The sequence below is a fragment of the Grampus griseus genome (assembly GCF_964374135.1).
Source record: "Grampus griseus genome assembly, chromosome: 8".
NCBI lineage: Eukaryota > Metazoa > Chordata > Mammalia > Artiodactyla > Delphinidae > Grampus > Grampus griseus.
This window is the reverse complement of record NC_139002.1, coordinates 109,653,673-109,675,773: the sequence shown is the minus strand read 5'-3', so window position 1 is coordinate 109,675,773 and position 22,101 is coordinate 109,653,673. Positions and strand designations below refer to the sequence as shown.

General features: G+C 66.1%; 1 protein-coding gene across 1 annotated transcript in view; it reads left to right on the top strand.

The window, feature by feature from the left end:
- MUC5B (mucin 5B, oligomeric mucus/gel-forming) overlaps nucleotides 1–17,300 on the top strand; it is a gene marked incomplete at its 5' end in the record, with an annotated part of 51,503 nt that extends 34,203 nt beyond the window's left edge. The window contains 27 exons of the mRNA XM_082660145.1: nucleotides 207–335; nucleotides 524–671; nucleotides 785–828; nucleotides 903–1,100; nucleotides 1,327–2,134; nucleotides 3,061–4,692; nucleotides 4,888–5,069; nucleotides 5,290–5,721; nucleotides 6,859–9,096; nucleotides 9,215–9,396; nucleotides 9,634–9,805; nucleotides 10,558–10,805; nucleotides 11,176–11,362; nucleotides 11,619–11,844; nucleotides 11,926–12,113; nucleotides 12,184–12,253; nucleotides 12,488–12,588; nucleotides 12,908–12,939; nucleotides 13,196–13,376; nucleotides 13,774–13,878; nucleotides 13,969–14,006; nucleotides 14,423–14,539; nucleotides 14,932–15,018; nucleotides 15,129–15,251; nucleotides 15,388–15,433; nucleotides 15,592–15,700; nucleotides 16,374–17,300. Of these exons, the coding sequence (XP_082516271.1) occupies nucleotides 207–335; nucleotides 524–671; nucleotides 785–828; nucleotides 903–1,100; nucleotides 1,327–2,134; nucleotides 3,061–4,692; nucleotides 4,888–5,069; nucleotides 5,290–5,721; nucleotides 6,859–9,096; nucleotides 9,215–9,396; nucleotides 9,634–9,805; nucleotides 10,558–10,805; nucleotides 11,176–11,362; nucleotides 11,619–11,844; nucleotides 11,926–12,113; nucleotides 12,184–12,253; nucleotides 12,488–12,588; nucleotides 12,908–12,939; nucleotides 13,196–13,376; nucleotides 13,774–13,878; nucleotides 13,969–14,006; nucleotides 14,423–14,539; nucleotides 14,932–15,018; nucleotides 15,129–15,251; nucleotides 15,388–15,433; nucleotides 15,592–15,700; nucleotides 16,374–16,596 (8,246 nt within the window). The 3' untranslated portion in view covers nucleotides 16,597–17,300. The remainder of the gene's footprint in view (nucleotides 1–206; nucleotides 336–523; nucleotides 672–784; nucleotides 829–902; nucleotides 1,101–1,326; nucleotides 2,135–3,060; nucleotides 4,693–4,887; nucleotides 5,070–5,289; nucleotides 5,722–6,858; nucleotides 9,097–9,214; nucleotides 9,397–9,633; nucleotides 9,806–10,557; nucleotides 10,806–11,175; nucleotides 11,363–11,618; nucleotides 11,845–11,925; nucleotides 12,114–12,183; nucleotides 12,254–12,487; nucleotides 12,589–12,907; nucleotides 12,940–13,195; nucleotides 13,377–13,773; nucleotides 13,879–13,968; nucleotides 14,007–14,422; nucleotides 14,540–14,931; nucleotides 15,019–15,128; nucleotides 15,252–15,387; nucleotides 15,434–15,591; nucleotides 15,701–16,373) is intronic.
- Between the last annotated feature and the right edge of the window lie 4,801 nt (nucleotides 17,301–22,101).

Below are 22,101 nucleotides of genomic sequence, written 5' to 3'. Positions count from 1 at the left end.
TGCACACACAAGGACACGTGACACGTGTGTACTACACGCATGTGCTCACGTTCGTGTGCGTACAAACCAGACAGACAGGTTCCCCAAATGGGATGGCTCAGCGGGGGACAGGAATTTGGGGGGCAGGCCCTGAGACCCCTCGGACCTGGGAGGAGTGAGGTGACGGGGCCCGGCGGGCGCCCACAGCCTCTCTCCCCCTCGCTCAGCCCTGTTCTGCGACTACTACAACCCCCAAGGGGAGTGCGAGTGGCACTACCAGCCCTGCGGGGCCCCCTGCCTGAGGACCTGCCGGAATCCCCGCGGGCACTGCCTGATGGACCTGCCAGGCCTGGAAGGTGAGGGCAGGCTGTTCCGGGAGGCCATGCCTCGTCACCCCAGCACAGCGTGCAGGCAGTGGGGCAAGGGGGCTCCTGCCTCCCCATGCCCACCCTCGGGACGGGGGGACAGAGATGGGTGGCAGCCGGGGCAGCCCCACCGCCTGGCCTGAGAGGGGAGTGTTCTCCCTGCCCTGTGCCCGCCCCAGGTTGCTACCCAAAGTGCCCACCCAGCAAGCCGTTCTTCAATGAGGACCAGATGAAGTGCGTGGCCCAGTGTGAGGGCTGCTACGACGAGGATGGAAACTACTATGATGCCGGCACCAGGGTCCCCACGGCGGAGAACTGCCGGAGCTGGTGAGCCAGTGGCGGAGCGGGGGTGGGGTCTGGGAGGACAGGAAGCAGGGCCGGGCGCACACAGTAAGGCCTGCGCCCTGCTGGCCCTCAGCGCTTCTCTCTCTCCCTCCCAGCGACTGCACCTCCAGAGGCCTCCAGTGCACATACAGCCCCGCGGGTAAGCGGGGGCCTGTTGGTTTGAGGGATGGGGGCTGGGGGCTCTGAATGAGCCCCGTACCTGTCCGTCTCCAGCCTGTACGTGCACCTACGAGGGCAGAACCTATGCCTACGGAGACGTCATCTACAACACGACCGATGGGCTGGGCGCCTGCCTGATTGCCATCTGCAGAGACAATGGAACCATCGTCCGAAAGGCCGAGGAGTGTCCCGGAACCACGCCCACAATGCCCTTCACCTTCACCAGCACTGCGGCTCCGCCCTCCACCACGGGTAAGCCTGGCAGACACACCACTGGTCCTGCCTCACTCACCAGAGCCCCTGACCCCGGTGATGGTCTGGGTGCCAAGGGAGAACCCAGTGGGCACCTGGTACAGGTGTCCTGGGTGCAAAGGATGGCCCGGGGCCAACGCTGGGGCAAGGGGACATGAGTCACCTCTCCTCTGGGCTGGCGAGGACGCAGAGGAGGCTGATGCAGACCCCGGCACCCCACCCATAGGCTCGGTCCCCACGCCCTCCACCGTGTGCGTGCGGGAGCATTGCCGCTGGTCCGACTGGTACGACAGTGGACATCCAGAGCCGGGCATGGAAGGGGGCGACTACGAGACATTCGAGAACCTGAGGCAGAGGGGCTACCAGTTCTGCCCGGCCCCAGCGCATGTCGAGTGCCGGGCCCAGCAGTTCCCGGATATGCCTTTGGAGAAGCTGGGTCAGAAGGTGGAGTGTGGCCAGGCCCGGGGGCTGACCTGCCTCAACAGTGAGCAGAACCCCCCGCTCTGCCACAACTACGAGCTGAGGGTCCTCTGCTGCGACTACGTGCCCTGCAGCACCAGCCTGGCCCCGGGCACCAGCCAGCGGCCATCCTCCCAGCCCCTGCCCACCTCCACCCAGACCACACCCACCAGAGGAACCTCCCTCCTGTCCACGGTGGCCTCCACCTCACAGACCCCAACCGCCAAGTCCGCCTCAACTGTGACCCAAGTGGGCAGCAACTCTGTGGTCCTGGCCACCACCACCTGTGAGCCCCGCTGCCAGTGGACAGAGTGGTTTGACGAGGACTACCCCAAGTCCGAAAAGGCCGGAGGGGACGTCGAGTCCTACGACAAGATCAGGCGTGCGGGAGGGGCCGTGTGCGAGCAGCCCCAGGGCATAGAGTGCCAGGCCGAAAACTTCCCCAACGTGAGGCTGGAGGAGCTGAATCAGCGCGTGCACTGTGACGTCAGCTTCGGCCTGGTCTGCAGGAACGACGAGCAGGTGGGCCTGTTCAAGATGTGCTACAACTACAAAATCCGCGTGCTGTGCTGTGGGTACAGCCACTGCGGGGAGCCCACGCCCCCCACCACTGCCACCGCATCCACTGCCACAGCCCCCACGGCCACCACCTCCACTGCCACAGCCTCCACTGCCACCGCATCCACTGCCACAGCCCCCACGGCCACCACATCCACTGCTACAGTCACCACTACCACCTCTACAGCTCCCACTGCCACAGCCCCCACGGTCACCACCCCCACTGCCACAGCCACCACTCCCACCTCTACAGTTCCCATTGCCACCACCTCCACTGCCACAGCCCCCACTGCCACCACCTCCACTGCCACAGCCCCCACTGCCACCACCTCCACTGCCACAGCCCCCACTGCCACCACCTCCACTGCCAGCACTCCCACTGCCACCACCTCCACTGCCACAGCCCCCACTGCCACCGCACCCACTGCCATAGCCCCCAGTGCCACCTCTACAGCCCCCACTGCTACCACATCCACTGCTACAGTCACCACTGTGGCCACCTCTACAGCTCCCACTGCCACAGCCCCCACGGCCACCACCTCCACTGCCACAGCCACCACTGTGGCCACCGCTACAGTCACCACTGCAGCCACCGCCACTGCTGCTACTGCCACAGTGGCCACCTCTGCTGCCACAGCCCCCACGGCCACCACCTCCACTGCCACAGCCACCACTGTGGCCACCTCTACAGCCACCACTGCTGCCACCTCCACTGCCACAGCCTCCACTGCCACCGCATCCACTGCCACAGCCCCCACTGCCACCGCATCCACTGCCACAGCCCCCACTGCCACCACATCCACTGCCACCACCTCCACTGCCACAACCCCCACTGCCACCACATCCACTGCCACCACTGTGGCCACCTCTACAGCTCCCACGGCCACCGCAACCACTGCCACAGCCCCCACTGCCACAGCCACCACTGCCACCACCTCCACAGCCCCCACGACCACCACCTCCACTGCCACAACTCCCACTGCCGCCACCTCCACTGCCACAGGCCCCACTGCCATCACATCCACTGCCACAGCCCCCACTCCCACCTCTACAGCTCCCACTGCCACAGCCCCCACTGCCACTGCATCCACTGCTACAGTCACCACTGTGGCCACCTCTACAGCTCCCACTGCCACCACATCCACTGCCACAGCCCCCATTGGCACGACCTCCACTGCCACAGCCCCCACTGTGGCCACCTCTACAGCCCCCACTGCCACCACCTCCACTGTCACAGGCCCCACTGCCACCTCTACAGCTCCCACTGCCACAGCCCCTACGGCCATCACCTCCACTGCCACAGCCACCACTGTGGCCACCTCTACAGCTCTCACTGCCACCACCTCCACTGCCACAGGCCCCACTGCCACCACACCCACTGCCACAGCCCCCACTATCACCACATCCACTGCCACAGCCCCCAGTGCCACCACATCCACTATCACAGCCACCACTGTGACCACCTCTACAGCTCCCACTGCCACCACCTCCACTGCCACAGGCCCCACTGCCATCACATCCACTGCCATAGCCCCCACTCCCACCTCTACAGCTCCCACTGCCACAGCTCCCACTGCCACTGCAACCACTGCTACAGTCACCACTGTGGCCACCTCTACAGCCCCCACTGCCACCACATCCACTGCTACAGCCCCTACTGCCACCACATCCACTACCACCACCTCCACTGCCATAGCTCCCACGACCACCACCTCCACTGCCACAGCCACCACTGTGGCCACCTCTACAGCCCCCACTGCCACCGCATCCACTGCCACAGCCACCACTGCCAACACCTCTACAGCCACCACTGCCACAGCCCCCATGGCCACCACCTCCACTGCCACAGCCACCACTGTGGCCACCTCTACAGCCCCCACTGCATCCACTGCCACAGCCACCACTGCGGCCACCTCTACAGCTCCCACTGCCACCACATCCACTGCCACAGCCCTCACTGCCACAGCCCCCACTGCCGCCACCTCCACTGCCACAGCCTCCACTGCCACCACATCCACTGCTACAGCCCCCACTGCCACCACATCCACTGCTACAGCCACCACTGTGGCCACCTCTACAGCTCCCACTGCCACCGCAACCACTGCCACAGCCCCCACTGCCACAGCCACCACTGTGGCCACCTCTACAGCCCCCACTGCCGCCACCTCCACTGCCACAGCCCCCACTGCCACCACATCCACTGCTACAGCCCCCACTGCCACCACATCCACTGCTACAGCCACCACTGTGGCCACCTCTACAGCTCCCACTGCCACCGCAACCACTGCCACAGCCCCCACTGCCACAGCCACCACTGTGGCCACCTCTACAGCCCCCACTGCCGCCACCTCCACTGCCACAGCCCCCACTGCCACCACATCCACTGCTACAGCCCCCACTGCCACCACATCCACTGCTACAGTCACCACTGCCACCTCTACAGCTCCCACTGCCACAGCCCTCACGGTCACCACCCCCACTGCCACAGCCACCACTCCCACCTCTACAGCTCCCACTGCCACCATATCCACTGCCACAGCCCCCACTGCCACCGCATCCACTGCCATAGCCCCCAGTGCCATCTCTACAGCTCCCACTGCCACCACCTCTACTGCCACAGCCCCCACTGCCACCACCTCCACTGCCACAGCCCCCACTGCCACCACCTCCACTGCCACAGCCCCCACTGCCACCACATCCACTGCCACAGCCCCCACGGCCACCACCTCCACTGCCACAGCCCTCATGGCCAGCACCTCCATTGCCACAGCCCCCACTGCCACCACCTCCACTGCCACAGCCCCCAGTGCCACCACATCCACTGCCACAGCCCCCAGTGCCACCACATCCACAGCCACCACTGTGGCCACCTCTACAGCTCCCACTGCCACCACAACCACTGCCACAGCCGTCACTGCTACCACATCCACTACCACCACCTCCACTGCCACAGCCCCCACTACCACCACCTCCACTGCCACAGCCCCCACAGCCACCATCTCCACTGCCACAGCCCCCACTGCCACCGCATCCACTGCTACAGTCACCACTGTGGCCACCTCTACAGCTCCCACTGCCACTGCAAGCACTGCCACAGCCCCCACTGCCACCACATCCACTGCCACCACCTCCACTGCCACAGCCCCCACGACCACCACCTCCACTGCCACAGCCCCCACTGTGGCCACCTCTACAGCTCCCACGACCACCACCTCCACTGCCACAGCCCCCACGACCACCACCTCCACGGGCCCACTGTCCACCTCACACCCTGAGACCAGCACGTCGGGAATCCCGGTGCCGACAGCCACCACCACCTGTGAGCCCCGCTGCCAGTGGACAGAGTGGTTTGACAAGGACTACCCCAAGTCCGAAGAGGCCGGAGGGGACGTCGAGTCCTACGACAAGATCAGGCGTGCGGGAGGGGCCGTGTGCAAGCAGCCCCAGGGCATAGAGTGCCAGGCCGAAAACTTCCCCAACGTGAGGCTGGAGGAGCTGAATCAGCGCGTGCACTGTGACGTCAGCTTCGGCCTCGTCTGCAGGAACGACGAGCAAGTGGGCCTGTTCAAGATGTGCTACAACTACAAAATCCGCGTGCTGTGCTGTGGGTACAGCCACTGCGGGGAGCCCACGCCCCCCCCCACCACTGCCACCGCATCCACTGCCACAGCCCCCACGGCCACCACCTCCACTGCCACAGCCCCCACTGCCGCCACCTCCACTGCCACAGCCACCACGGCCACCACCTCCACTGCCACAGCCCCCACTGCCACAGCCCCCACGGCCACCACCTCCACTGCCACAGCCCCCACTGCCGCCACCTCCACTGCCACAGCCACCACTGCCACAGCCCCCACGGCCACCACCTCCACTGCCACAGCCCCCACTGCCACAGCCCCCACGGCCACCTCTACAGCCACCACTGCCACTGCATCCACTGCCACAGCCCCCACGGCCACCACCTCCACTGCCACAGCCCCCACTGCCACCACCTCCACTGCCACAGCCCCCACTGCCACAGCCCCCACGGCCACCACCTCCACTGCCACAGCCCCCACTGCCGCCACCTCCACTGCCACAGCCCCCACGGCCACCACCTCCACTGCCACCGCATCTACTGCCACAGCCACCACGGCCACCGCATCCACTGCCACAGCCACCACTGCGGCCACCTCCACTGCCACAGCCCCCACGGCCACCACCTCCACTGCCACAGCCACCACTGTGGCCACCTCTACAGCCCCCACTGCCACTGCATCCACTGCCACAGCCACCACTGCGGCCACCTCTACAGCCACCACTGCCACTGCCGCCACCTCTACAGTCCCCACTGCCACCACATCCACTGCCACAGCCACCACTGCCACAGCCACCACTGCCACCACCTCCACTGCCACAGCCACCACTGTGGCCACCTCTACAGCTCCCACTGCCACCACAACCACTGCCACAGCCCCCACTGCGGCCACCACCTCCACTGCCACAGCCCCCACTGCCGCCACCTCCACTGCCACAGCCCCCACGGCCAGCACCTCCACTGCCACAGCCCCCACGGCCACCACCTCCACTGCCACAGCCCCCACGGCCAGCACCTCCACTGCCACAGCCACCACTGCGGCCACCTCTACAGCCCCCACTGCCACTGCATCCACTGCCATAGCCCCCAGTGCCACCTCTACAGCTCCCACTGCCACCACCTCCACTGCCACAGCCCCCATTGGCACCACCTCCACTGCCACAGCCCCCACTGCCACAGCCACCACTGTGGCCACCTCTACAGCCCCCACTGCCACCACCTCCACTGCTACGGTCACCACTGTGGCCACCTCTACAGCCACCACTGGTGCCACCTCCACTGCCACAGCCCCCACGGCCAGCACCTCCACTGCCACAGCCACCACTGTGGCCACCTCTATAGCTCTCACTGTCACCGCATCCACTGCCACAGCCCCCACTGCCACTGCATCCACTGCTACAGTCACCACTGCCACCTCTACAGCTCCCACTGCCACAGCCCCCACGGCCACCACCACCACTGCCACAGCCACCACTGTGGCCACCTCTACAGCCAGCACTGCTGCCACCTCCACTGCCACAGCCCCCACTGTGGCCACCGCTACAGTCACCACTGCAGCCACCTCCACTGCTGCCACTGCCACAGTGGCCACCTCTGCTGCCACAGCCACCACGGCCCCCACGGCCTCCAGCACCACCACCACTGTGACACCAGCCACGCCGCACACAACATGGCTGGGGAGCACAGGGGTGACCATGTCCCCCGCCAGCAGTGCCACACCAGCACCTTCCCTTTCCACGGGGCTGACAGTCCAAGTGACATCCTCGAGGCCCAGCCACACAGGCACGCTCCCAACATCTGCCACGTCGGTCCTCCCGACTCACACAGCCTCAAGGGGGCCCACCCTGATGTCGGTGACGACGCAGACCTCCACGTCTCAGCTGCTGACGGGAACAGCAACGGGCACAACGGGCACCACCTCCACGGGCCCGCTGTCCACCTCACACCCTGAGACCAGCACGTTGGGAATCCTGGTGTCGACGGGCACCACTGGGGCCACCACCAGCACAACCAGTTGTCAACCCAAGTGCCAATGGACAGAGTGGTTTGATGTGGACTCCCCCACCTCGGGGGTCAGGGGCGGAGACATGGAGACCTATGACGACATCCGGGCTGCAGGTGGCAAGGTGTGCCAGCAGCCGCAGAAGATCGAGTGCCGGGCAGAGAGCTTCCCCGAGGTGAGCATTGAGCAGATCGGGCAGGAGCTCAGCTGCAGCCTGGAGGTCGGGCTGGTCTGCAGGAACGACGACCAGAGGGGGAAGTTCACCACGTGCTTCAACTACAACATCCGTGTGTACTGCTGCGATGATGTCCGGCACTGCCCCACCACGGCTACCCCCCACCTCACCTCCACCACACTGCCCGCCACCAGCAGCTCCACAGCCACGGTGCCATGGCCCTCGACCTCTGCCGTGACCCAGACGGGGGCCCCCACCACGGCCCCTCCAGCTACACACGTGAACAAGACCACCTTCGGGACCACCTTGCTGCCCACCCCCGTGACGCCCAACACCCGCTCCCTGCACCCCACGGCCTCCCCTCAGGTCACAGAGCTCCCCACCAGGCCCTCCGAGACCACACCCGGACCCCCCATCACCACACCCAGCACAGGCCAGGCCACCTCCACCCGTGTGACAGGTCCCTCCTCCACGGGGACCACGCAGAGTGTCTCCACCCCCACCCGTGTGACAGGTCCCTCCTCCACGGGGACCACGCAGAGTGTCTCCACCCCCACCCGTGTGACAGGTCCCTCCTCCACGGGGACCACGCAGAGTGTCTCCACCCCCACCCGTGTGACAGGTCCCTCCTCCATGGGGACCACCGAGGGGGTGTCCACCCCAACCCGTGTGACAGGTCCCTCCTCCACGGGGACCACGCAGAGTGTCTCCACCCCCACCCGTGTGACAGGTCCCTCCTCCATGGGGACCACCGAGGGGGTGTCCACCCCAACCCGTGTGACAGGTCCCTCCTCCACGGGGACCACCGAGGGGGTCTCCACCCCCACTACTCTGACAGGTCCCTCCTCCACGGGGACCACCGAGGGGGTCTCCACCTCAACCCGTGTGACAGGTCCTTCCTACTCTGGAACCACCCAGGGGGTCTCCACCCCCACCCGTGTGACAGGTCCCTTCTCCCCTGGGACCACCGAGAGCGTCTCCACCCCTAGTCCCTCTGCCTTCCCGGGGTCCCCACCCACGACCACCAAGCCAGGCTTGCCCAGTGTCTCTCCTACAGGTCCCCTTTTGACTTCGCCCATATCGACCGCCCCCGGGTCCCCACCCACCACCCCTTCCTGGTCTGGGGTGGCCTCTGGCAGCCTGGGGGCCTTCCCCACCTCCACCGCCTCTCCCAGCCCCACCACAGCCTGCCTTTGCCATGCCTTCGGAAAGCTCTTCCTACCAGGTGAGTGGAGCCCTGCAGCCTGGACGCTGGGTCCTGCGGGCCGTGTTCACGTGCCTGCCTGTCCGGGGATGCCCTCCTGTCCCCCTCCCTGGCTGACCCAGTGTCTCTGTGTTCGTAGGGGACGTCATCTACAACAAGACCGACGGAGCAGGCTGCCTCTTCTTAGCCATCTGCAACCAGCGCTGCGACATCGACCGCTTCCAGGGCCCCTGCCCCACCTTCTCACCCTCGGGGACCTCGGCCTCTGTTCCCCCAACCACCCCAGTTCCCGGCTGCAATCACACCATCCCTCCCCGACAGGTGTGCCTCCCGCCTCCTCCCTCTAGCGCCAGGCCCTTCTGTGTGCACAGGGTCTCGGGCGAACCCCCAGCCCCTCGGTGACCGCTCCACAGCTAGCTTGGCTGGAGGGAGGCGCGCGGGGTCTGGGTTAGCACCGGCCGGCCAGGAGGCGGGGCAGCCCTGCCCAGGCCGAGGGGGTCCTGAGGCTGCGGCGGCGGCGGTGAGTCCACCTGGTGAGCGCTCTGCGCTTCCCTCCAGGTGAATGAGTCCTGGACCCTGGAGGACTGCACGGTGGCTCGGTGTGAGGGCGACAACCGTATCGTCCTGCTGGGGCCAAAGCCGATGGGCAACGTCGTCTGCGTGAACGGGCACCTGCCCGTGCGAGTGCAGAGCGGGGATGGGCCCTGTGACTACAGCTACGAGTGCGAGTGTGAGAGCCCGCCGCTGGGGGTGGGGGGGAGGGGAGCCCGCCAGGCGTCTGGGGCACGCACATGTCCCCTGTGCCCAATGCCCGGGATCGCTGAGCCCACCCCCCGTCGGGCTTGGCGGTTTGAAGGGAAGCCGGGGGTTTCTGAGGTCAGGGAGAGGAGGGGATCATAACCTGAGGGGTCCTGAGCCGATTTCCCCATGGAGCAGCACGTGGGAGGGGGTGATCTTACCACCCCCGGGGGTCCTGGGGCAGCTAAAATGAAGGACCACAAACTGGGTGGTTCAAAACAACAGGAAGTGACTCTCTGCCAGTCCTGGAGACGAAATCCAAGATCCAGGTGTCTGCAGGACCGAGCTACCCCCAGAACTTTAAAGGAGGGTCCTGTCTGCCCCTTCCAGACTTGGGCCTCAGGCGCCCCGGGCTGTGGCCGCGTCCCTCCCACCTCTGCCCCAGTCATCACGCGGCTTCCTCTCTCCGTCTCTTCCGTCTCTTAGAAAGCCACCTGTCGTTGGATTTAGGGCCACTCTGGTAACTCAGGATGACCTCACTCCATGATCCTTAATCACAGTTGCAAAGACCCTTTTCCCAAAGGAGGTCACGTTCTTAGGCTCTGGGTGGACGCGTCTTCGGGGCCCCCATCCAACCTGCTATACCCACGTCATAAACGAGAGGACTGGGGCCCTGGGAGCTGAGTGACTCCCCAAGGTGGCAGCTCTGGGTGGCACTGCGTGAGGCCTGTCCACACCCCGCAGGCTCCTGCAGCGGCTGGGGGGACACCCACTACGAGACCTTCGACGGCACCTCCTACTCCTTCCTGGACGATTGCACCCACGTCCTCATGCGGGAGATCCAGCCGCGCCACGGGAACCTCAGCATCCTCCTACACAACCACTACTGTGAGGCCGCCGCCAGCTGCCCCCGCGCCCTCAGCGTCCACTATGAGTCCATGGACATCGTCCTCACCACCACCCCTGGCGCCGACGGGCAGGAGGAAAGCCTGGTGAGCGCAGGCAGCAGAGCGGCACTGGCCTGTCCCAACCTGGTTAGGGAAGGCAGGGGCCAGCAGAGGCCCGGGAGCCCTGGTGCACATAGAGCACATTTCCCCCGCGCGGAGGGCAGCTCCCATGGGGCCTCGGGGGAGGCAAAGGGCACGCTGCGACCTGGGGCCCCAAGCACAGTGACTCCTGAGCAGGGAAGCAGCGTGGGAGGGGCCCGCGGCCAAGAGCACCCTGGGCCCCAAATGCGCCGAGGCGGCATCTGCGCTTCGGGGTGCAGATGCCGAGGAGGGGGCCCAGCGTCCGGCAGGCAAAGCCCCAAAGGCCAGGCCGCTGCCCCCGGCCCAAGTCATGGGCTCCCGGTCACGTCCCCAGATCCTGTTTGGCCAAATGCCGGTGAGGTCGAGCTTCAGCAAGAACGGCCTGACCGCGACAGCGACGGGGGCCACCGAGATGAGCATCGAGATTCCCGCCGTCGGCGTGAGCGTCATCTTCAACGGGCGGGTCTTCCAGGCCCGGCTGTCCTACAGCCGCTTCAGCTACAACACCGAGGGCCAGTGTGGTGAGCAGGGCCCCGCAGGACGCCTGCTGGGGGAGCGAGGGGCCGGGCACCACCGCTGCGCCACGCGCCCCCAGGCGGCCCTGGCTCTTGACCACCTGCCCCCGCCACAGGTTCCCACCTGCTCCCCCTGCCACCTGCCCCGGCAGGAAGCAGTGTTTCATAGCTGACTGGCTGCCAGGGAAGTTGGGGGATGGAAGGGGAGAACAGGATGGTCCAGTGCCCCCCTACAGTGATGCGTCTGCCCCGCCCTCCCCAGGCACCTGCACCAACAGCCGCAGGGATGACTGTCGCCGGCCCGACGGCACCATGGCCCCCACCTGCCAGGACATGGCCCGGTCCTGGCTGGTCGCCAACAGCAGCGAGGAGGGCTGCTGGGCACCGACCGGGCTGCCCCCGACCACCAGCCCCCCCTTGCCGGCACCCAGCACACCCACCTCCACTCCGTGTCCCCCGGAACCCCTCTGCGAGCTGATGCTGAGCCCGTGAGTCCTCTGCATGGGCTGGCGGTCGGGGGCAGCCACCCCCGGGGCATCGCCTTGGCCTCTGACCGGCCCTGCCTGCAGGGTGTTCGCCGGGTGCCACGGCCTCATCCCGCCCGGCCCGTTCTTCAGCACCTGTGTCAGCGACAGCTGCAGGCCCGACCGCCCTGACCGCCCTGAAGCGCTCTGCCAGAGCCTGGAGGCCTACTCTGCGCTCTGCCGCGCCTGGGGCGTGTGCCCCGACTGGCGCAACGCCACCAGCGGGCTGTGCGGTGAGTCGGCTGTGGCCGCCGGGGGCCCTGGCCTCCTTGGCCCACCTGACACCCGTCCGTGTGTCCGCAGACCTCACCTGCCCGCCCACCAAGGTGTATAAGCCGTGTGGCCCCGTGCAGCCCAAGTCCTGTGACTCCAGGTGAGCCCAGCAGATGGGGACGGGATAGGACGGTGGGGACAGCAGGCCTCCCAGGCTGGCCTGAAGGGTCTGGGGGGACCCAGGAGGAGACCCACAGAGGGTCCGGGACCCCAAGCCCCAGATCTCAGGGTGCCCTTCCCCCACCCTGACCTCCGACCCTGGACTTCCGGAGTGACCCCAGCCCCCCACCATGCCCACTGCACTCCTCCTCGGACTGCCCTGGTCGCCTTGCAGGAGCCAGAGCCCGGCGAGCAGGGGGCTGGCGGAGGGTTGCTTCTGTCCTGACGGCCACATCCTGTTCAACTCCCACACGGACGTCTGCGTGCCCGAGTGCCGTAAGCAGCCCCACACCTGGGCCCTCCCCAGCCCCGCAGCCCCACACCTGCGCCCTCCCCAGCCCCGCAGAGCGGGATGCGAGGGCCACGGGGCGGGCACGCCCCAGCCTGGCCCCGCCCACCCAGTTCTGCCAGCGGCGCAGGGTGGCCTTGAGCCTTCCTGAGCCCCCTCCTAAGTGACCACCCCCCTCGGGTTCTCGGGGGCTTCTGTCCCCAGCAGGAAGAAGAGGCCTCTGTTGGGGGGAGGGGTGGCCAGGCCTGCTGGGCCCCAACCCCAGCACTCCCAGTGACCCCCCTTCTCCCCGTTCTTCCCTCCCAGCCTGCGTGGGACCAGATGGGTTTCCCAAATTCGTGAGTGTTCTGCCCACAGCTGCCTGACTCCTTGCTTGAGCAGAAGGAGGGAGGGCGTCCCCATCTCGGGGCGGCAGCTCTACCCGGGCCAGGGAGGGGCTGGTGTGGGCACCCCAGCGTGAGCTGCATCACCGTCACACGCCTGCTCCAGAGATGGGGAGGCTGAGGGCTGGGGCCTGACCCGCTGCTGGACGCAGCCCCAGAGGCCGGGGCACCACCCAGGAGCCCTGGGGGACCCTGAGCTGGTCTGTTCCAGCCCGGAGAGCGGTGGGTCAGCAACTGTCAGTCCTGCGTGTGTGATGAAGACTCCGTGTCGGTGCAGTGCGCCCCCGTGCAGTGCGAGGCCCAGGGCCAGCCACAGGAATGCGGCCGGGCCGGCTTCGTGGCCCAGACCAGGCCCCTGGCCGACAACCCTTGCTGCATGGAAACTCTGTGTGGTGAGGCCTGCACCCCAGGGGACCGGGTGGAGCGGAGAGACAGCAGAGGATGGCGTTGGGCACAGGCCGCCTGGCCGGCAGGCCTGCAGAGCGGAGGAGGGTTGCAGGGTCCTAGCTGGACTTGGCTGGACCACGAGGTGGGGAGGCCTCTTGGGCCTTCATTTTTCCACCTAAAAATGAAGCTGATGACCTCTGGTGTGCCCTGGTACCACTCAGGGTCTTGGGGAAGACCGGGGAGGTGACAAAGCGTGGGGACCCTGCAGGGCAGCAGAGAGCCGTCAGCTCCCATGGAAGGGGCGCTCTTTGGTCCAGCGAGGGTAGGTGTTACCCTGGGAACCAGAGTAGCCAGAGGCCAGAGGGCAGGGACACCCCAGGCAGCCCCCCAACTCTCCCGCAGTCTGCAACAGAAGCACGTGCCCCCAGAGCCCACCCAAGTGTAGGCCGGGAGAGGAGCTGGCCTGCACCCAGGCGGAGGACAGCTGCTGCCCCACCTTCAGCTGCCGTGAGTCTCTGGGGTGGGGGTGGGGCCGGGGGGGTCTGAACACTTCCTTCCGCTGCCTGGGCAGGTCCTCAGCCCTCTCTTCCCTTCCAGGGCCTCAGCTGTGCACCTACAACGGCACCGTCTATGGGGTAAGGGCTCAGCTAGGTGGTCGGGGTAGGGCGGAGAGCGAGTCCGGGGTGGGCACATCCGCCGAGGGATGCCCCGTGTCCACTCCTCGTCTCCCCACGCCCAGCCCTATTCGGCCCCTCCCGCCATGACAGCAAGTGAGTCGAGGCTCCGGGCCCTATACAGGCACCTTCTGTAGAGAGCCTCTGGGAGCTTAGCTCTCCCAGCAAGAGCTTCGGGGCAGGACTGAACCCTCCCACCCCTCCTGCCTGCCCGGGGCCCCTGCCTGCCCTGGTCTGTGCTTAGCCAGCGGGTACATCCGTAATCCCATGTGAAGAGGAGAGACTGCTCTGTGGGCCTCACCGACACGGGGAGAGGTCCTGGCCCTGGTGCCCCTCAGGGCCCTCGGTGTCACCTCCCCTCACCCTGTCCACTGCAGGTCGGTGCAACCTTCCCAGCGGTCATTCCCTGCCACACATGCACCTGCCTGTCCGTGGACACCCATGACCCGACCGTGCTGTGTGAGGAGGATGCCTGCGACACCACTTGTCCCCAGGTGAGGCCAGCCTCCTGGGCAGACCCAGGCCCCTGGGGCAGCCCCCAGCCACCACACCCTAGGGTCCAGGAAGGGTCTCCAGCTCAGGCTTCACTGGGGTTTTTTTCTTCCCAAAGGGAGAGAGTGAAGCAGGAGGATGGTGGAAGGGGTCTTGGGCGAGGGGCAGGACCTGCAGGGCTGGGATCAGGTTCCTGGAGGGCACAAGTGCAGAAGGTGCTGGAAGCAGGGGTGAGGCTAAGAGGGGACACTGGGGCAGGGTAGGGACCCTGCCTCACAGAGGAAAGGCGCTGCTAGGGAGGCCCTGGGCCCCTGGGATATGGGCAGGAGAGCAGGAGGCTGACGAGCCAGGCTGGGGCTGAGGGACATGACCCCCCCCCCCCCCCCGTCCCCAGGGCTTCCAGTACTCGAGGGTGGCCGGGCAGTGCTGCGGGGAGTGCGTGCAGACGGCTTGCCTCACGTCCGACGGCTGGCTGGTCCAGGTAAGGGGGGTCAGTCTCAATCCCCGCGCCCCAGAGACCCTCCCCGCCAGCTCTTCTCTGCCCACCAGATAATCTTCAACCCGGCCCCCACTCTCCCCCTTTTATTTCAGCCCAATGAGACCTGGGTCAACAGCCTCGTGGACAACTGCACGTTGTACCACTGCCAGGCTGAGAACGGGCCCCCTATGCTGACCCCGACGCCCGTCGCGTGCCCGGACGTGTCCAGCTGCAGGGTGTGTGTCTGGGGCTCAGGCCCGCCCCGGAGGCCCCGCCCACGCCCAGAGCCACACCCACCCGGGAGCCCCACCCACACCCACCCCAGGAGGCCCCGCCTGCCCCAGCTCGCTCTCTGTCCCCCTTCCCCCGCAGGGCATCCTCAGGAAAATCGGCTGCTGCTACTCCTGTGAGGAAGTGGGTAAGTCGAGGCCCGCCTTCCCGCCCCCAGCCCCGCCCACTGACTCCTCCCGAAGCCAACCCCGCCGCCGGAACCCGACCCTGAGCGGGAGGTGACGTGGGGGTGCGGCGCGGGCGGGGACCTCAGAGATCCGCCTCCACCGCCTTTCGTCTGCCCAGACTCCTGCCAGGTTCGCGCCAGCATGACGGTCCTGCGACACCAGGGCTGCGCCACCCAGGCCGCCGTCAGCGTCCCCTTCTGCGAGGGCTTCTGCCCAGGAGCGGCCCGGTGAGCGGCCCGCGCCTTCCCCCACCCCCGGGACACACGGGGACACCACCCGGTGCCCCACGTGTCTGTGTCCGTCCCTGGCCGGACACCTGGCGCTGGGCTGGGGCTGGAGGGCCCAGCTCGCTACAGGAAGGGAAGAAGGGCCGCCCCAACAGGGCTGCACCAGCCCTGGGGCCTTCCCTGACCCCCAGAGCCCAGCCTGGGAGAGCTTGGCTGGGCCACGTGGGGCAGGGCACCAGGGCTACCACCCAAAGGTCAGAGTCTACGTGCAGGACGGGCAGAATCCGGGGGGACCAGACTGTCTGGGCAGAGCTGCTGGCAGAGCCCCACCCCACCCCCGATGCCCGGGCTGCAGCCAGCTGTGAGCAGACGGGCTGGAAGAGGCAGGAGGATGGGTCCAGGCCTGGCTGGAGGGCCCCGGGCAGGTTCCTGGAGGAGGGGTCTGACAGGGTCAGCAAGTCAGAGGAGCTGTTGTGGGAAAGAAAGGGGGCCTGGCTGGGGAAGGTCGGGGTTCAAAGTGACCGAGGGCGCTGCCCGGACCAGTACAGAGAAGCCCCGAGCGCTCAGGGAACAGGCACGGGGCCGCTGTCTCCCGACCCCCGAGAAACCAGGAGCCGGGCAGTCCGGGCGGTTGTGGCTGGGTGAGCAGGTCCTGAGGGCCGTACGTCTGCAGGTACTCCATGGGGGCCCGGGCCACACAGTGCCCGTGCATCTGCTGCAAGAAGACCAGGGCCCACCAGGAGGTGGTAACCATGCAGTGTCCCAACGGGACGGCCTTCCAGCACACCTACACCCACGTGGACGAGTGCAGCTGTGGCCCATCTTGCGTCTCCTCGGCCCAGGCTCCCGAGGACAGCACCCCCAACTTCCCGACCTATGGGTCCACCATTGTCTGACGCATTCTGCCCCCCCTCCGCCCGCCTCACCTGCCCCACCTGGAGCCAGAACACGCACCACCCAACCACGGAAACCGCGGGAGCCCACACACACCTTCCGTGGATACCACAGCCCCCGCCCACTTTACACCTGCCCCAGGTGAAACCCAGGCCCTGGCGGGTGACAGCGTAGTGAGGGTCGGCTTGAGGAGGACCCCAGGCTGGGGGGACCTGCCCTCAGAGCCCCTCCTGCCTGCTTTGGCCACCTGCCTGGCCTTCGGGCCCTGACCTTCATCTGAAACACAAGCACCCGCTCCACCCAGGCTCACCCCCGTCCTGGTGTCAGAGGGATGCCCCGGAGAAAACTGCACACCCACTGCCGTGCTGCTCCCACGGCGGGCCTGTGTGCCCCCCACTGCCCCTCGAAGCCCCACGGTGCACAGGTGCCCGCTGGCTACACCTCTTGCAGCTGAGCGCAGACTGAGGCCTGTCCGGGCAAGGCCGGCTACCTGCCCACGTCCGGACCCCGGCCTGAGGCTCCGAGGGCCAAGGGACGGGCCCCGGCGGGGTCGGCACCCCACAGCACCCGCTCTGCTCACCCAGCCCCCGTCTCTGAAAATAAACACCGAGCATCACATACGTTTCCTGGTCCTGGCGGATGTCCCCTCCACGTGTGGGCCGGGCTGTCCAGAGGCACACCCCTGCTGGACCTCCGGGAGGGACAGGCGGGGCAGGAGGCAAGAGGCCCCCAGGGTCAGTCTTGGGCTGCGGGAGTACTGGCCAGAGTCAGGGGTCATCCGAAGGTTCAAACACGCGGGTTTTATAAGGAGGTTGGTTCACAGCTGCACAAAGACCAGACGAGCCAACGGGGGAGGCCCACGGGGGATGCAGAGGGCATCTGTGGGAAGCGCTCCCTGCGCTCTGCGGGGCATCTCCTTCAGGCACTTGTCACACGTCAACTTGCTGTGTATCTGACCTTCGCTTCTCTCTCCACCGAGGGCAGGGATTGCTGCCTTTCTCTTCTGCTGCCCCATCCAGAGTGGAGAACACTGCCAGCACAGGAATGGGATGGGACGAGCTGGGGGCAAGGCTGGGGTGGTGCCCCAGCTTGAGTGTCCACATGGGCAGGGGCAGCTACAAGAGGGTGGGGCTTCCACCGGGGAGGCAAAGGCGGTGCTGGCCGGGGCCAAGGAAGCCTGGCGAGCATGTGCGGGGCGGGGGGCTTCTGGGGCCTCCTGCATCACGTGACCTGCCGCTGCGCTCTGTGTGCGCCTGCCCACCCAGGGAACGGCAGCCACAGTGAGTTACATTGTCCCCCATGGGCTGCGGTCCTCAGCTCCCGGGGAAGGCGGGGCCTGTGGTCTCTTTAGTGGCCTTTCCTGCTCACGTCACCGAGGTCTGGTCAGGGCAGGCCACCCTGGGACTGGGCCGGAGCTGGTCCAGGAGGGCTGACGAGGTTACAGTTGCCCCCCTCGGTCACCCCTGGAGTCAACTGTAAGCTTGCCGTCTCACAGTCTGATTTCCTGGGGCGGCGGCGGGGGGGGGGGGGGGGCTGTGGCCGAGTCATGCCCCAGCCGTGTCTTCGTTAACCCACGTGTAAAACACAGCATTTCCTAAACGTCAGTCATTCTCAGGGCACGACTGCTTCCTTAAACCCACGCACCTCTTACAAAACTAAGCGTTTCCAAGGCACCTGTGAAATGAGTGTCCGTCTCCACAGACCAGAGCTCACGTGTGTGAAGTGTTTTCACCCGTCACAGACTAGAGCTCACTTTGGAGACCAGTGTCCAGATGTGCTCTCTGCAGGCTCTCTCTCTGCCTGGTGTGGAATTAATTAAGGAAACTGAGCTAAAGTTGGAGTCGGGACAGGCCTGCAGGGGAAGCTCTCATGCCCTCAGCGCATCATCAACTACCCCAAACAGGAAGAGACGTCCCCCGGCACGACCCTGACAGGAAGGCATCTCTACGGACCACCCAGCCGTCCAGAGGAAGGAAGGAAACTTCTCTCCTCCCACGGCAGCCCAGCCAATCAGAGACTGCAGCGGCCCAGCCCATGGGAAGCCTCCTTACTCCGGACCCCCAGCTCCTCCAATGGGCTCTGGATATCACAGCCCCTCCCAGCTCCCCCTTCTCCCCATAAAAGCAAGAACCCCTTCCTTGTTCTCTGGATGTGCCTGTGGGCCACCACGGTTCACAGATACTGAGCTGCAATTCCTCTGCTATTCCCGAATAAACTCACTTTTGCTGGTGAAACAACTGGCTATGTTATTATTGAAGTCGACGCTGGACAAGCTGCACCCCACCTCCTTCCAGAGGCCACAAGCCCACGGTCACTGAGGGCGGCTGAGACATGGGACTCTGGGAGCACCAGGTGCTGCCTCTCAGCCCCGGGCGGCTCTGTGCTCTCGTCTTGCTCCAGGCAAGGCTCACTGCTGGTCAGTCAGGTCCAGCCCTGAGTTCAGGGGCCTGACTGGGGTCCCACTGGCCACCCCCACCCAGGTCTTGGGCTCCCTGACCCATCAGGGCGGACGCCAGGCGCCCTCATCCTCTGCTTGGTGTCGTGGCCCCCCCACCCAGGTCTTGGGTTCCCTGACCCATCAGGGCGGACGCCAGGCGCCCTCATCCTCTGCTTGGTGTCGTGGCCCCCCCCCACCCAGGTCTTGGGCTCCCTGACCCATCAGGGCGGACGCCAGGCGCCCTCATCCTCTGCTTCGTGTCGTGGCCCCCCCCCACCCAGGTCTTGGGCTCCCTGACCCATCAGGGCGGACGCCAGGCGCCCTCATCCTCTGCTTGGTGTCGTGCCCCCCCCCACCCAGGTCTTGGGCTCCCTGACCCATCAGGGCGGACGCCAGGCGCCCTCATCCTCTGCTTGGTGTCGTGGCCCCCCCACCCAGGTCTTGGGTTCCCTGACCCATCAGGGCGGACGCCAGGCGCCCTCATCCTCTGCTTGGTGTCGTGGCCCCCCCCACCCAGGTCTTGGGCTCCCTGACCCATCAGGGCGGACGCCAGGCGCCCTCATCCTCTGCTTGGTGTCGTGGCCTGGACCCCGCGTGGGCTTCTGCAGCTTGAGTGGACCCAGCTCTGCTGCCAGGCTCACTGGGGGCAGCTCCTGTGCGATGCGTGAAGGGCCGAGGGCGTGGGGCCCGGGCAGGTCACAGACGTTTCCAGAACTCCGCCAGTGCTCTTTACGAGACAACTCATCCTAGCTCCATCCTAGGAAGGGTGTGGAGGGTGCCTGGCACGGATCTTCCTGCTGTCCACGTACCCGGGGGTCACGTCCTCACTCGCCCTCCAATCTGCTCCCTCGCTGAACCCAGGCCACGTTGGTTTCCCAGCCTGTCTGGGGCCTGAGAGCAGAGCTGTGGAAGCAGGGGGCACGGAGCTCTGCGGGGGGCCCAGGGCTCAGCCTGGCCGCCGAGCGGTCCGTCCACAGCTCCAGCTCAGCAGAGCCCCTCCCAGACCAAGGCCCCAGCCGGGCCCTCCTCCAGGACGCCCCTCGGCCAGCACCAGACGCGTCCCCCTGCGCTGGTGTGAAGTCCACACGCTCTGTCCATCCTGCCCTGATGTCCACAGGAATAACAGCGGGCCAGCTGTATGTCAGAAAGAAAACAGCTCTTCCACACTAATAACCCTTGCACTGCAATTTTTGTAATTTTTCACTTTTCCATTTTGTCCTAAATGAGGTTTATTGGTTTAATCTTGGCAGTACCTAACAGTTAATAGACACTGAAGATAATTACCTTAGTGACAACGTTACAAATTACTGAATGAACGTTTTGTTATCACTGGGTTTAATGCGTTTCACAGTGACACCCGCGCTCAGGGAACCGCGTGTTTCTCACTAGACTGACGTGTTAGCACAGAAAGCTTTCAAGCAAGACCGCCATTGACATGCTCGTCCCAAGCAGCCCCGCGCTCTGCTTCGCTGTGCTGGCTTGTCTCCCGCCCTCCGCCCTCGGGGTGATGGGGACACAGCTCCGCTGAGTGCTAGGGGACTACGGCCCTGGACACGGGGCTCTGCCTCCAGAACAAGTCAAACATCAAACTGGGCTGCAGCCTTTGCTTCCACAAAGGTTGCTTTTCAGAAATCAACAGTTCCAAGGGATGTTCTGAACATTACTTCTGAAAATAAAAATGGAAGAGAGAACGATAATAAACCGCTCTCCTTGTCGGCACAGGGAAGACGGCCCCGAAGGCCCAGACTCTGCGCTCTGGGAGCCCGGTGAACCCGGAAGCCCAGCCCAGGGAGGTCCTGCCACCCTTGGGGCCATGGCGGGGAGGGGGACCGGCCGAGCTCAGAATCCCTCCTGCATTTGTTCGTCCAACAAGTGCTGACCGAGCCCTGCTGTGCGGGCAGAAGCCCGTGCTTGACCGCCCAGCATCCCAGCAGGATGGACACCAAGCAGAGGAAAGGGAACGGGTACGTCTGGATGACCCAATCGAGAGGGGCTGGGTGTGGGGAGGGCGGGGAGTTGCCAGAGAGGCTGGGAAGCTGCCCCGCTAGCCATGGGGAGCAGGTGGAGGTCAGGAGCCTTGCAGGGGGACGGGAGGCTCGGCAGGAGGCCTCCCTGAGCTCCTGGCTCCTGGGTCTTCCCTTTGCAGGGCTGGCCGGGACGTGGGTGAGGATCTGGGCCTTGTGCCGTCTCCCTAGTGCTCAGGAGACGTGGGAACCCAGACGAAGGACCAGAGCCGCTGCCAGGGTGCTCGGCCCACCCATTAGAGTCTCCAGACTTCCTGGTGGGAAGTGAGGGGCCTCCTGGGCCGGCTGGGGACAAGCAGTCATCCTGCAGCCTGAGGGGGGGCCCTGAGCACCGGGCCCGGAGCTCAACATAAAGGCAGCAGCACCTGCCACCCCAGGAAGCCCCGAGAGGAAGGGAGCCTGGACCAGCGATGGCCGTCCTCGGAGCCCCCATGGCTGCGGGGCCCGCCCACTCCTCGCTGCCCATGACTGAGCGGGTGTCAGCGTGGAGGCTGGGACAGCGTGGGCCCACTGCAGCTGCAGGCACTGGGAAAGCATCTTGGAGCCTGACAAGCTCTGGACCCAGTCGGGGGGCTGGCTGTGGCCCAGGAGCAGATTCACCATGCTGCCGGGCGGGCTCTTGGAAATTCGGAACCGACCGCGGTCCGCGTTGGGTGGAGAGCCCAGGAGGGCCCTCGCAGTGGCTGAGGAAGGGATGTGGAGGCTAAGCAGGGCCGCGGGGACACTGCACAGGTGAGAGGGCGCCTGCACAGCCGAGAACCAGCGCAGGTGACCTCTGCGGTGCGGCTGAAGACAGCAGATGCCGTTACGGGGCTGGCTCCCCAGCAGCAGAGTGATGGGGTGGGGGCTGAGGCCCCACAGGAGCAGAGGGGTCAGAGGCAACCGGACGCCCTGAGCAGCGGCTACCTGCGGTGATGGGGGCAAGCTGGACGGGCCGCTGACAGCCTGCGGACTCAGAACAGAACCAAGTGACAGCACAGACAGCTGTCGGCCTCCTCGTGGGGGCCACGGCCCCTCGCCCAAGGTCCAGACCTGCTCGGTCCTCA